General features: G+C 39.0%; 1 protein-coding gene across 3 annotated transcripts; it reads right to left on the minus strand.

Moving 5' to 3' along the window:
* Window positions 1–807: 807 nt before the first annotated feature.
* On the minus strand, window positions 808–10,416 carry LOC140335305 (CD48 antigen-like). 3 transcript variants are annotated; one of them, XM_072417841.1, is made up of 8 exons: window positions 10,273–10,416; window positions 10,002–10,020; window positions 8,985–9,078; window positions 8,149–8,228; window positions 6,373–6,693; window positions 5,746–6,054; window positions 3,521–3,595; window positions 808–2,359 (listed from the first exon to the last, which is right to left on the minus strand). In XM_072417841.1, exons 2-8 carry the CDS (start codon window positions 10,009–10,011, stop codon window positions 2,280–2,282), a joined length of 969 nt encoding a protein of 322 aa, XP_072273942.1. In that variant the 5' UTR covers window positions 10,012–10,020; window positions 10,273–10,416; the 3' UTR covers window positions 808–2,279. The 3 variants fall into 3 exon arrangements, with proteins under 3 accessions (XP_072273942.1, XP_072273941.1, XP_072273943.1); XM_072417840.1 differs by lacking the exon at window positions 10,273–10,416 and having other exon boundaries at window positions 10,002–10,227; XM_072417842.1 differs by lacking the exons at window positions 8,149–8,228; window positions 10,273–10,416 and having other exon boundaries at window positions 10,002–10,155.
* Window positions 10,417–15,533: the final 5,117 nt, after the last annotated feature.

The raw sequence follows: 15,533 nt of genomic DNA on the forward strand, positions 1-15,533 counted from the left end.
TAAGTCATCCAGGTTCACAGATTCAGTCAAATTTATCTAGGGTGTTGTTGAGTATGCGTTAACCTGTTGTTCACCATAACCCAATCCAGTTTTGCAAAAAGTGGATCTAGGAAGATTACATTCGATTTCCATGTCTTGGCAGGTGTTATACGAGCGGACAATAGGATAAGGTTAGACATTTTCTGGGCTGGTTTGGGTAGGACTAGATCTAATTTACTAAACAAAGCCCCCTCAGGTGAACTCGGGTATGTCAATCTGCAGTACTGTGGAAATCATTTTAAATATTTACGACCAGAAGCTTTGCTCTTTTGGACATGACCACCACATGTGTTTTATTGTGCCCCTGAACTCGTACGTCCACGTGTGCAGGAAATTGTTAGAGAACACAATAGTCACCTAGAAAAACGGGGGCAAGGACTTTTTAAACTGTCTGACTATTACTGACTACTACTTTATTTAAAATAGATACACTTTGACATTTCATTTAATTTACTATAACTAAATATATATTAAATAAATTTGTAATTCATTGCTTTTTGCCATATGGCAACTTCAGGGGTTCTACTTTTATCCCTGTGAAGGGGTTAACATAAACACAATAACTGACCAAAAGAGGAATCCAAACTCTGCGTACCCTTTGTTACTCTTGATCTCTTGGTTAGCCTTATCTAGTTTGATGATCTCACAAAAATGGAAATAAAAAAAGTAGGTGTCAAAACACTTATACTATATATATATATACTATATATGTATGTATACTATAGTATATAAAAATTATATCAAAATTTATGAATCTTTATAACAAAAATGGTAATATGACTTTTATTTATCTCCAAATAGGTGGTGCCTCTTAATGGTCAGATGTCAAATTCTAAACTCTACACAGGTGACCTCAGGAGAGTGAAGAGATATAAAAGCTTTAGAAAAGAGCTCAAGTTGTCTGAGACACCCAGAGAATGGTTTATATTAGGGTCTATATTATGTATGACAATTCAACTTGGGTTCACGTTGATCTCCAAAAAAAAAGGCACTACTAGTTTTTTTCAATTCTAAATATTTTTATGTCCATCAAGCATATTTTATGGTCTCACATTTATAAAAACGTATTTTATATCAAAATAAGTAAAAATAGACATGTGCTATATATACACATATATTCAAAAAGACACCCAGTAAGATAATATGGAATACCAACATTTTGAATTGTACAAAAAGTACATATTTATGAAGTTAAATATAAAATAACGCAACAGGGAAAAACATTTAGATAGAACAGATCATTGGAATAAAAACATTGTTGCCATATGGTCAAATTAAAGTGTCTTCCCATAAGAGGTTCAATACATTGAATAAGCCCCTAGGTTGTACATACTCCTATTTTTTTTAAACTATAGAAATGAGGACAACCAATCCTACAATTAGAGGTACAGACAGCCTACGTGTATAAAGTGTATGTACATAGTTATCTTGGGATTTTCTTTGTCTGAAGCCTTTTGCAGAAGGACTTTGGGAGGTTCCATAGCTTTATGATCAACAAGACAAATCTTGATGCATCATTAGTGGGGTTCTTTTTATCCTCTGCTCAGTTTTTTTTGCCTAAGTTCATTATTATATCGTTTTTACATTTATTGGCACACTTATAGGATCTTTGAGAGGAGAATCCTCTTGGATGTCCTGGATAAATGTAGTCTGGTCTGATGCTTGTTGATTTCTGCAGATGTGCATTGATAGTGGGCCAGTCAGTGGATCTAAACCCAATAGAACATCTTTGGGTTGTGGTAGATTAACAGCATTAATGTACAGCTGAAAAAATTGAATAATTTTGTTATGTAGTCATATCCATATAAAATGTTAGTGGAAAGAAGAATCCAGGCCATGAAGAATTATGGCTGTTTTGAGAGCAAATGGAAAACCTACCCAATATTGGTTCTTTTTGAACCTATTTTAGTTTGTTTGCAGCCATAGTTTTTTTTTCTTTTTACACGAGCATCTCTTTATTATGACTGGGCCTCTGTAACTCTTATGTGGTCTTATGTGGTCTTCTGTGGTTGCAGTTAAACTTAACAGAAACAACTAAAATCTGTTTCAACATTCTGCATATTTTAGTTGATCAACATAGCTGCTGCTCATTGTGGGCTGGCAAAGTGGTAATTTGTTTTTTCTGTGACTTACAGGAGATTTGATAGAGTCAAATGATGAAGAGAAATTCACCATAATTAAGTGTAGAAAGTTGCAGCTACACAATATAAAATCATTCCCAATTCTGTCTTCTCCACTTCTTAAACCACTGTGTCTGACTGTTTCCTCTTTTTTTCTTTTTGGGAAAAGTTCTTAATGTTCTGCACCACTTGAGTCAGTGCTGTGTGTGAAAAAACAATTCAGTATACATGGATTAGTTGAAGACCAAGAAACAGTAAGTGTGCCAATTACCCGTGATGTTAAAAAGCCTCTCTCATCCACCCCTGGTCTTAATTAATGGAAGGATGGGCAGCCTTATAGCTGTATATCTTCAGTGTTAGATTGCGTTTGGCTTAAGTTGGGGCTTTCAAACTGAACTGTACAGAATTATACTCAGGTATTGCTTAGAAACCAGATCTATTCTGAAAGCTATGCTAACGTATAGAGATATCTCAATAAAACACAGAATACTTACATCATATAATATTTAATAAACATTTTGCACCTTTCTTATCCCCTTTCTCGTCTCTTTAAGGACTGAACAACTTGTAACTTTTACTTGTAACTGTATTCTTTATGTTTTTTCTTTCATTAAACTTTTCTGATATATAAAAAACATAAGACAGTCTAATGTGATGTAGGGGAGAAGTGTTCATCTCCAGTTCTCAAGACCCAGGATCCCCACACATTTTTAGTATGATAAGGTAGAGGACTCAATAACTGACTTTGGTTATGAAAATTCTCTCATGTGCAACCCCTGAGGACTGGAGATGGACACCCCTGATGTGGAGGAGGCAATAATAAAGTTGTGGGCAAACTGTGGGCAAAAGCAATAAGTTGGGAACTTGTATTACTGACTTCCAGTAGCACAATGTGTGGCCAATTGTGAACCAGCCTAGGCCTATAGGGAAATCTGGTCTTGAGTCTAAGGAAGTATTTAGCACATGAGAACTGGACCAAACTGAGCAGCTCTATACTTATTTGTACTCTTTAATCTTTGTTTTATAATGTAAATGCTCAAACCTAAAAAGCATTATGGCAGAATACTGCAAGAAATGTTTGCAGAACCAGTTCATCAACAAAACCTAGGCTGTAGACTGTAGTCCAGAGGATCCCCAAGGGGCACAGCTATATTCTTTAGGCTCTTGCAGTAAACTGGGTGGAAAATGCAACTGGTCAAAGATGTGCACCTGCCTGTATGTAGCTTGTGTCTAATAAGGTGGCCATGGTGGCCTCCAAAATGGTGGAGGCCTAGGTACCCATTCTGCCTTAGTCATTTTCTGGTTGTATTATTGTCAGACACAACTAAATACATTTATTTGCAAGTGAGATAAATAGTTACCTCTTAATCTGCATATTACAATTAGCACCATGAAGCCAATGCTTGTAATCGAAATATATATATACAGAAGCATGTCTGAAGAAAAAAGAAAATATATTAGGAGAAAGCAATATTATTTAATTAGTATTGTAAAATATTTACTACTAATATATATTTAAGGACCAATGGATCAATCTATTAGGGTTAGGATATATATATGTTTTATATACAAAAAGGGAAAGATAGTAAAGGAGACATAGTAAGGGGAAGGAAAAGAAAGGGGTCTAGCACTATCACACAAACATTCATCCTCTCACAACCACACAAGCCAGGGTTTTCAATCTTTAAACTTTGCCCAGAGCAAATTACATTGCTGATCCATCATTTGTGAAGTCCATGATTTTCCCAGGCTTGGGATTGTTATCATGGATCTCTGCACCCTCCAGGGGGACTGCAGAAAAACTAAACAGGTTTGGGCAGGAAATACTACCAGATGGCCAAACTGACCTTTGTGTTAAAAATCTTCAGGCATCCACTCATGGAGGATCAATCTTTAGCACTGCTCAGCGAGCCTTTGATGGCTGATTTCATGAGACAAAGTGTTACAGATGGCTGCAGAACCATGGAATCTGTGCCCTCCTCTGTGTCACCCACCTTTCACTCCTCTCCAGCCAGCAGCAATGTTGCCCATTCACTGTTTGCTTCCTGGCTGGAACCATGTGATACCCCGACAGCTGCTCCTTTATCCCAGAGAACCAGGATATTCAGCGGATGCGATCAATCTATTGGCAGAAGTGAGGACATCACCTGAGCTGCATCAGCTTCAGCACTCCCTCTGTTGGTGGGGTCTATCACCTGCTAGTCAGATGGGTGCATTACCTGAACCTGACCCTGGCTCTGACCTGACTACTCTTGATTGCTACCTGCTCTGACCTTGGCTTGTCTGACTACTCTTCTGAATTTTGCTGTTGTACTGTGCATTGGTACTACCCAGTCAGAAGCTAACAGTGTGCATATAGGGGCTACAACCTGGGCATCACTCCCTAATGTCCATCACCCTTTGTGGGGTATGCTGGTGAAACCGGAGGCTAGTGCTCTAGACCAGTGGTCGCCAACCTTTTCAAACCTACGGACTAAACTTACGGGCTCCAGCCCGCACATGCGTGGGGGGCCATGTGTCACTCAAAGGGGAAGACACTTCCCCCATAGTGACGTCATGATGTTAGAACCCACCCACTCTCTCATCGCAAGTCTAAGCCTGTCCAGAGACACAAGCCGCTCACTGCCCTGAGCCTGCAATCCGTACGGGAGACATGGTCTGCAGCTCTGGCCAGTGCGCCCTCCCAGTGGGGTGGTTCCTCTGACTGCGCTGGGGGGAGCACCGGTCAGAGCAGCAGACCACCAAAATTTTCTCGCAGACCACCAGTTGGCGATAACTTCTCTAGACTCTGCACCCTGTAACTGTCCCAGTCAAGTGGGCTGGTGACACAGAGGACCAACAACTGCCTGTGCAACAAAGATTACCCTTATGTTTTATACAAATCACTTTTTTTACTAAGTCCAACAAGGACCTTTGCTTGCTGTGCGGAAGCAGTGGTCTACACGCAGAGATTTGGCAATGACCCTGCACCCCAGGGGCAGAATTATACATTACATCTGACTCAAGAAAGCATGCAGACATCAAAATGTATTTCCACTTTTATTGAGGGATGGGGAATATAAAATGACAATATTACTATAATAAAAATAATAAAATATAATCTACTACTATTTAAAATAAAAGAAAAAAGAACAACTGATATTATTAACCTCATCAATACAACACTGGTAGCCATGCTGTCATTCTAAATCAGTTTTTCTCAACCATGGGGGAACCCTTGAAGTAATTTAGAGGTCTTCAGGGAACCCCTTCTATAATTACTATATTCATAGCACACAGTATGGTGGTCACTAGAAAGCATTCCTCTTACTTTGCTGGCCAGTAGGAAGAATGTTACCCACACAACAAAAAAAGATCACTGGTGCCACTTAAAATGACATGAGAGGCACAAATTGTTAATTTCTGAAGCAACCTCTGGAGGAACCCTAGGGAAACACTGCTCTAAATCTACACGTCATATATATTTATACTGATGTTGGATTTTTTACCCACATAATTATATTGCCTGTCAATGGTAAGTATTTTGCACAATGTTTTTCCTTCAGGGTTAGAAGCCCTTGAACCACTTCCCTATGATATGTCTTACCTGTCTTAAAAGATATGGAATGTTCATTAAACAAGCCATCATGGTGCAGATATACAGAGCTGTTTTTCTGGTCAGCAGGGTTATGTACTATACAGATGACCTCCATGTCCCCGGACTCTGGCTGAAGCGATACCTGGATTGTGTCTTCAGTGTTTGAAGATAACTGATAATCTGAATCTTTGTATCCGTATTTCCACATATACAACACCGGTGGTAGGTTGGTTGGGACAGAGCAACGAAGAGTCACAAAATACCGGTCACTGGTTCCTTTACTCAATTCAGTTATTAGAGTTGGGACAGGAACAGGATCTGAAAAAAAAGATGTATTGAATTGAAATGTATAGAATTTTATGTATTTTTAAATCATTAAAAGTTTATTTTATGGGTGTTTCCTTGCAGTGCAGTATCCAAGACATAAAGTTAATACTAAAAGCTAAAGTTACATATATATATTATATAATATTTTATTTAAAACAAATAAACATTATTACAGGGGGCTTCCATGACACTTTATAGAGAAATCTTTTTTTGTTCAGTGTACTGACTGATGAAAATCCTTATTTAAGTTTGGAGTAGGAATTAAAAAACAATGAACATTTAAAACTATAAGCTAATAAGAGTACGTACCATATACCACAAGTTTAAAAGATGTCTCGTGCATTTCATGGTTCTTCAGTGTAACTGTGCACATGTAGTTACCACTGTCCTCCATCCTTAGCTTTCTGATATGCAATTGTGTTGCATTGTTGGATAGCTGAAGACGGTTTTTAAATTGTGGATGATGAAAAGTCAATGTATTATTTTCATATTCCACTATCTTAATTTTTTTCCTGTTGGTTTTCAAATGCCAAACAACGCTTGACATTGGCAATGACCACTTCTGTTGAATAGACATTTCAATGTGGTGTTCCGTAAGGCCGGTAAGTGTCTGATGTTTACCTGCAATACCTAATAAATAAAGATTAACATTGTGCATCTTTATTATAACATGGAACAATTTTCTTACAGTTTACAGTAAATTCAGGAATATAAATAACCAGGCTATAGGAGTCATCACTTAAACATTGGCACCTGACAATCTTGTGGTTAACTGCTCCTGGTTGCCCAGTTTTAACCCATTTGCCCCTGAAAGTAGTTAGGAGGTAATGACATTTATTCATAAGCAGGGTTCTCCCCAGGCCCTTTTAGCTGGGCACACCACCCGGCACTTTTCAGCACCCACCCGGCTGTTTTTGGGTGGTTACTAAAGAGTTTGGTCACAATACAGGGGCTGCCACCCGCCTACAATTTCTTCCCACCCGGGATAAAAAAAATTCTGGGTTGAGCACTGCATAAGCATATGCTGAAATGCTTCGGTAAGCTGCTGCAGTGTTTTTGTTCCTTGTCATAAAGGATTATGGATCATCTTCTGTCTTTAGAACACTTTCTACTTGTTTTAAATGATTGCTAATATGGTTGCAAGTCTATGGAAGTGGCAGACTCACTTCCATGTTCTGAAAACTCCAACTCAACTGCACTTACTGTGATTACACATACATGTGAATAAGGCATTGAATTTCAATTGTTAGTATATGTTTCAATATTATTCTGGGCTTTGAGCAGTTCAGTAATGGTACCAAAGTGTAGTAAGTTTTGCACGCTGGGGACCTGTGCAATGCACAGACTCCGGACCGCGCATGTGCAGGGAGTCGTGTGTCACTCAAAGAGGAAGAAACTTCCCCCAGGGTGACATCATGATACCAGAACCAGCTCACTCTACCATCGCAGGTCTGAGCCTGCCATGGGAGAGAGGAGAACCTGCCATGGGAGAGAGGGTGGGTGGTTTCCAGAGACAACCCGCCCATTGCCCTGAGCCTGAGATGTCCTAGGGAGACGTGGTCCGCGGTTTAGGCTGGTGCGCCCCTCCAGCGTTGTCCTTCTCCCAGCCCTAGTAGGCCGCCGACCATAAACTCCTTTTATAATGCCCAAAGCAATACCAGTAACACTTCTCTGGTTGCCAGTCCTTGAAGGCCCACACTACCCCTTGGGACATGTGTCACATGGATATTTTGCTCCCAGATGACTTAAAACCCAGCTCGGGAATGATATCAGCATTGCTCACAGCCCAACTCCAACTTCAATTCACCTCAACTCCTCTTCTCATTATTCTGGAAACTCCACACCAAAGGTGAATCTCCTCAAACCCATTGATAACACCACCAACAAATGTAACTACCCCTCAAGGACCCCAACTGCCACACCAAGTACCTTGGGGGGGTGGGAACTTTTCCTCTAAAATTTCAAAAAAGTGAATTGCCACACCCTGCCCTCCTGAACCTTAAAACACCTTAACCACACCCCCACCTCTGCCCACCTACCAATCCCAGGCCTGACTGTTCTATCCCCCCAAAACAACCCCTATACCTTTTCCTGGCTGCTCCTTGTCCCCCAAGCCATGCAGGTCTTTCCCCTCTGCTCCTCTCCTCGCTTCCTTCAATGCCTGTCTTTATCAGAACAAATGGACATCAAGCATACAAAGCAGGAAATTGAGTGGGTTCTAAAAGTTATGGAAAGTAATACAACATGTAGACCAACAATGCTCACTTGACTTTTTGATATATAGAAGAGGGACTCTTTTTAACTCAAGATATGCAAATGACTGCTGCCATGCCCCCATTTTATGGACCGTTAAAAATGAATAAAAATGATTGGCCAAACCAACAAGTATTCCAACAAGTAAATTAGCCTGAAATAACAAAACGTATAATTTAGAGGCTGACTGAAAGAGTCAATGCAAAAGAATAACACGGTTTAAAAGAAAAAAAATACATTTATAATGGTTAAACAGTATATTAAAAAGTATAAATCCCTCCAAAAAGGAGGACACTTCCTCCAAATCAGGGATAATTGGGAGCTAGGTCAACAAATTGTAATAATTTTTAATATTATTAATATATAGCGCTAATATATTACGCAGTGCTGTACATTAAATAGTGGTTGCAAATGACAGACAGATAGAGACAGTGACCCAGGAGGAGGAGAAGACCCTGCCCTGAGGAGCTTACAATCTAGTAGGTGGGGGAGGAAACACACAATAGGAATTTGATGAAACATCAACAATCATGGTGTATTTTCAAGAAAGGAACACAGTCTAGTTGCCTATAAATGCGCTTTAGATTTTCTTAAAATGGAAGAAAATTCCAAAATTCTATTTCATATAAAACAGACATATGAAGATTATTTACACAGGTTTAACTCACCTGAAGCAATGTAGAAAAGCAGCAAGAACACAGTCATCACTTGCAGAGTCCACATAATGTTCTTTAGCAAATAGCTTGTAACAAACATGACCAGCTGTAAATTAATATATACAAAAATGATCAGAACTATATTAGTACTTGAAAGAAAATCCATATCCAAAAAAATATATAAAAAATTATTTTATTATATCATGATCCAATAAAATCCATTAAAAACAAAAGCTTTATTTGCTAGCACATAGTAATCCATGTGCTCTTAACAATGAACCACCAATTCATTTGTACATCAATGAGCAATTCAAACAAAATGTTCCAATGATATTATAAATTATCTTGTACACATTTTGCAATAAAGGGTGTTCATAGAAAGAGCATAAACAACCTATTTAAAAATGTAATATAACAACCCATCATCAGTATGTAACATACAAATAATAATAAACATAATAAGTTGCTATGTATGGACAAATTAGGCATAGTGAATGGGCTGCATGGTTGCCTTTGCAGCACTAGGTCCCAGGTTGAAGTCTCGGCCAGGACACTGTCCGCATGGAGTTTGCAGATTCTCCCTGTGTTTGTGTGGGTTTCTTCCGGGTACTCCGGTTTCCTCCCAAACATGCAGTTAGGTTAATTGGCTTCCCCTTAGTTTGTACTAAAGACATGTGATTTAGGTAGAGACATTAGATTGTGAGCCTCTCTGAGGGACAGCTAGTGACATGACTATAGACTTTGTACAGTGCTTAATTATATGTCAGTGCTATATAAATACTGCGTTATAGTTAATGTGATAAAATGCAGTCTTTCATGAAGAAGATATGTTTAGGGTACAATATGGTGCATAAATGCAGCAGATCAGCGTAATTTCCGTGTAAATGTGAGAGGCAGTCAGAGAAGGGCTAAAAACTGGACATTATACCCCCCCCCCCCAAAAAAAAAAAAAACAAATAACAATAATGAGGCTGTTAAAAAAGTGGCTGTGCATAAATAAAGACAAATAAAGTGCCAAAAGGTACTTACACGTCCACATACTGTCAGGCTAAGATGTAATACGGATATAGAAGGGAAAAACAAAGTTAATCCCAGACAGAATACCAACATGCGGATATGCCACCAGAAACAAAAGGAATAAAAGTGAAAGTGAAAAAACAGAAGATGAAAACTTGTCTAGGCTTGTTTCGCTAGAGATAAAAATGAGGCTTGGCTAGCAAGCTTTTCAGTTCTAGACAACTGAATAATTGTACATTGGTATACTCTGCTATGCAGTAAAAACGAACAAAAAGTAATTTACCAGATAAATACAGATGAATAAACATGAGCAGCTGTAGGAAAAACAAAACAATAGCTTCTTTCCTCTTCAGGTGTACTGTAATGGTTGCTTGGATATTAGCTAAGGTGCGTCTCTTTGCACCAGAGGCTCTAATATACGTCCTTTGACTTAACTCTTGCTCAATAAATAAATAAATGGGTCTTCTCTTGCCTAAGGTATTTCTAAGTAGGAGCCAACCTCTTAAAGGAATAGTATGTTAAAACACAATAGAGAAAGAAAGAATTTTGAGGCTTTAAGGTTGTTTGAAATTAATTATGTATTGATGTGCTTACAGTTCATACATAATTATCTGTATACATCAATTGAATCATCCCTAGTTTTATTAAATTTCACAGAACTGGGATATCAGATACTATACAATGATACTCTAACAAAAGAGAGAGGAGAGTAAGCGTATTATTCGTATATGTCCCAACGCGTTTCGCCACGATTAGGCTTCTTCATGGGTGCATTATTGTATACGGACTGTGTGGTCTGTATATTTGAGATAACTTAACATGTATTCCAAAGTTAACATCAAGCGTAAATGAGAGCATACATATTGATAAATTAAGTGGAACACAACTATATTTTACAGACTATTAAACAATAAATGAATGGTAAATTATACAGTCATTTCAAGATACTGTAGGAATAGCTAATACATCAAATAGTGTACATAATAGATATTTAGTGTATGTGAATAAATCAGCAGATGAGTGTTGTGGGTACAGCATAATATTTAGTCACATATTAATGCACAACTGTATAAAAAGGAATGATTATATTTCCATATACAAGTAAGAGTGTATACAGAATGTGTAAAGCTGGATTCACATTTGTGTGGCCGAAGGAGCATTTGTTTGAATGGGCTACCTAAAGCACAAAAATGGGGCATGGAATTTTTTTTTAAAACCCTGTCACTTTATAGGCGTCAAAAACGTCTGGAAACTGCTCTAGAACATCTGTACAGACATTTTTAAGCAGTTGTAACCTCTTTCGCCGCTCACAGAAGCTACAAGGAGAGTCTGGACCACCGCATAATAACGCTGCCGCCTCCTGCCACCTGCACAATGAACAAACTCATTCGTTCTAATCTTTTTTTTACAGATGTTTTGTAGCGTTAAAAATGCGTTAAAAATTTTACCGCACGTCTGAACAGGCCCTTATATTTTCATTCATATTTATTTATATACCATGCAAAGTTTTCAGTAAAGATGTCTGTGTGATATCTGCACACTACACAAATGTGATCTGACTGTGTGCTGTGTATGAGTGATCCAAATGTGAACTGATTTAATGTGATCTGAAAAGCTTTTCTAAATCTATTCAAGATTTAGTATTAGATTGAGTTAGGTGATTAGGAGAGACCCGCAACCTCCTGATATATTTGACATATGTATGCCAGGCTGCAGGTTTCCCATTCAGTTTTTATATAAATAAATATATATATATTGTAAAAAATTTAGTGACAAGTCCACTTTAATATTTATTTGGAGATTTGTCCAGCTTATACATCTCACACTTTTTATGATTTCTAGGCTTCATAAATAATGCTATTCCTTAAAGATCAGAGAGATGTAGAAACAAAAACACAGAGATAAAATCAGATCATGCAGACACTTGCTATAAGTAAGATGAAACCATCCATAGCATGCATAGGTCATATCTGTAAAAAAGGTCACATTGCTCAGACCCATTTCTACAAGTATTTGAAAATTAAGGAAGGGCCAGATGTCTGAAATGAAAACTTGCATTGCTATGACCAGCAATGAACTATTTCAATATTATTAGCTAACTAAACACTTATCAGCTAATTAAATAAGGTAGATAACAATGTACAACCTGTCATTGCAAGGACATGTTGGAAATGGTTACAACACTTTTCACATGTCCCCTGCCTCTGACATTGTCCTCCTAATAGGCACAAAAAAAATCCCACCACTAAGACTAACCAAATGAATAAAATGAAGAGCAGTAAATACATTCAAATGTACGCTTACAGATAAATGTGGCCCCTTGAATGGAGGAACTGCATAGCGTACACGTACAATCTGTAATGAGAAAAAAAAGAAAGGTTAGAGAGAAATAGGGTGACAAGCTGCCTCTGATAACAGACATACTGTATAACCTTTATTTATTAGAAGCATTGTAATAACAGAGGTTCAAATTCAGCCAGGGCCTTGTGTATGTGTGGAGCCTGTATTAGGTTTAGGGGTTTCTTCTTAGTTTAATGTTATTTCTCAGCCCCGGAAAACTTATATAAGCATATGCAATGTACAGAATGAATGGGAGACTTACCTTGCTGTGTTGATGTCAAAGGGGCTTTGTCATTCCAGGTGTGTATTAAGACCTTCTCCTTGTCCATATTCAATGCCAAACCCATCACAGCAATCATCATTTATATCCTATTCAAACATTTCTCTATTTTTTCCCCTAAGGGCCTTAAAACTCTTTTTAGGGAACCACTGTTATAATCGGGCTATTTGCCTTGGTTGCCAGTTCTTACCACCATACATTAGTAAATTAGACAGAATGTTACCTGCCTGGTTTCATACAACTAGCTCTACTAAGTGGTGCTGGCCCTGGCACTATGCAGTCACCATCCTATGGGAGGAATTCCATATACGTTCATGTCCTAGGGTCCCTGGTTGTGCCGTACTAAACCTCTATCTAGTAATATTTCATGTTCTGGTCTGGTAAAGCAAGTCATCTGAATCTTGTGATAGGCTGTGTTACATGTATGCTGTCTTGTATAAATTATATTTCATAGATACAGACAAATCACTAAATACCAAATCAAACATAGAAAGAAGAACATACAATAATGATAATGTGCCAATTGAACAACAAAAGAATGTTTAGACTACACTGACTATTTCTCCGGCATTTGAACACAATGTTTAATGGCCAAGTTTGAAATTCCCATTTATTCTAATTAGCCAGTTGACACTAGAGCTTTAATTTGATAAGCTTTAAGGAAAACACATTCTGCAGCATTTGGAAAAAGTTAATATGTTCTGACATGCCCAAAAAATGCTTGACAATACCTAGAATTGATTCAAATTATCACATTTAAATGAATAGGGCATTTACAGGTAGTCCCCGGGTTACATACGAGATAGGGACTGTAGGTTTGTTTTCAAGTTGATTTTGTATGTAAGTTGGAACAGGTACATTATTTTATTAAATGCAATTAGGAAAGATGTTTGTCTCAACAGATTATTAGGCAGCGTGGTGTCAGTTAATGTATAAAATCCTCACTCGGAGAGTTTGTTTTGGTCATTAAAGGGTTACAAGAGGCTGCAGAAAGCTCACCCCCCTAAGATCACAACAACCTCAGCTGTGTTAGCAAAAGATTTCTTCTGCAAGTCATGCAAATCACCCTCTCCCCCCTTCAAGCCTCCGATCTGCCATTCGTATTTAGGAGGCGTCCGTATGTTGGATCTCCTTAACTCGGGGACAACCTGTATAGGCATTTGTGGCGGTTTTGAAGCATTTATGAGTTTTTTGGGGGCATTCTTGGGCTTATTAAGGGTTTTATTTCCTAATCTACCTCTTGTCTGCCACATACATTGCCTGCATACCATATATATTACAATGTAGATGTTAGCACTGCAGGTCGTGCCGGCGCCGCTGCTCCTAATCGCAGGCATGGGCGCCGGGTTCTATCTCTCAGGTAACACTACCTATGTTCCATATCAGTGTTTCCTCCATGCTGAGACTTGCTCTGTTTGTGAGCTGGCGTGGGTGTGTCTCTGAGGTAACACACACACGCTCTCTGTTTTCCACAGCCTATGGCTGATGCCCTGCAGGGATTTAAAGGCACCTCCTATTACAGGAAGTTGCCTGAGCAATCTCTGGCTTACCAGCATTACCCTGTGTTTAGTGATTTATCTGACTGCTTTCCTGTGTACCGGACCTTGCTACGTTTTTGGACCTTGCTTGTTTGCTGCCTGACCCTGACCTCGGACTACGCTTTTGGACCTTGCTTGTTTGCTGCCTGACCCTGATCTCGGACTACGCTTTTGGACCTTGCTTGTTTGCTGCCTGACCCTGATCTCGGACTACGTTTTTGGACTCTGCTTGTCTGCACCCTGGTCTTGACTCCTGTGGTCAGCTGCCACTGGCCTGGGGATTGTTCTGGAGTGGCACCTGGTAGCTACCCTGCAGCCCAAGCCTATCCTCACCATCAGAGGCTCTAGTGAAGACCGGGTGGCTGCTTAGTTACGCCCCTCTAGAGTTTACCTGGCCAGCGGCACAGTGGGTCCACACCTTCGTTCATAACAGTAGACTTAGCTTCAAGCAGACTTAAACTCCAACACTTATTATTAGATATCTATTCTCACATAACTGCAATAGGCTGTGTCTGCTTACATCCATAAAATATAAAACATTCATTATATGTATGGAAGCAGCCATCTTGTGTGTGGCATATTGCCTTAGCATCCACCCTTGGCTTTCTTCTCCACCAACAACTACCTAATTAATTAGTGAGTGTGCTGTCTTCTGTGATTGGAAGCTGCTGATGTTAGAGATGTTACTACACATCAGGCCCCCTTCACAAGGCACAGATTAGACCCTCACACTCCACCACAATATCACACCCCTGGGCAGTATAATCAACATCCTCCTCATCCCGTAGAGCCAGTTTTCACCCTCATCTGTGTTGGCACCTCTTTAACTTAATCTGTGTTGCCACTCTGTGGAGCCCAATGACCCCATTCACGTGTGAGATCTGGAGCTGTGCTGACCTCCTCACTTTTTATAAACAGACAGTGATGGTGATGGAGAGTAACGTCATCATATGACAGGGGAAGAGAAAAAACTCAATAAACTTGTAACCAATCAGGGCAGTGTGAGTGGTTATAAAACACTCTCATTGCACTGATTGGTCAGCAAGTTTAGTGTTCCTTTCCACTTGATGTTAAGCTTCCGTGAACCCCAGTAGTCTCTGCCTCTGCTCCGATGAGCAAAACACGTAGGGTGTATGGGGGTAAATAGCAGCCTTTAAAAAATCTAAATAATAAAAAAAAGTAGATAAAAAAATGTAAGTGAAAAAACACAAAGCAGCGGGGTCTTAATAGGATACAAGATTTTAGTATTAGGTGAAAATTGCTTCTCAAAAATACAACAGAAACCACTCAATATCCTTAGCATTGTAAGTGATCTTATATTAAGGCCATCCCAAGGTGGCACTATACAATCAACAACTATTTGTTGGCAGCAAAGGCTATTCTCTG

Source organism: Pyxicephalus adspersus, chromosome 7, assembly GCF_032062135.1.
Source record: "Pyxicephalus adspersus chromosome 7, UCB_Pads_2.0, whole genome shotgun sequence".
Taxonomy (NCBI): Eukaryota; Metazoa; Chordata; class Amphibia; order Anura; family Pyxicephalidae; genus Pyxicephalus; species Pyxicephalus adspersus.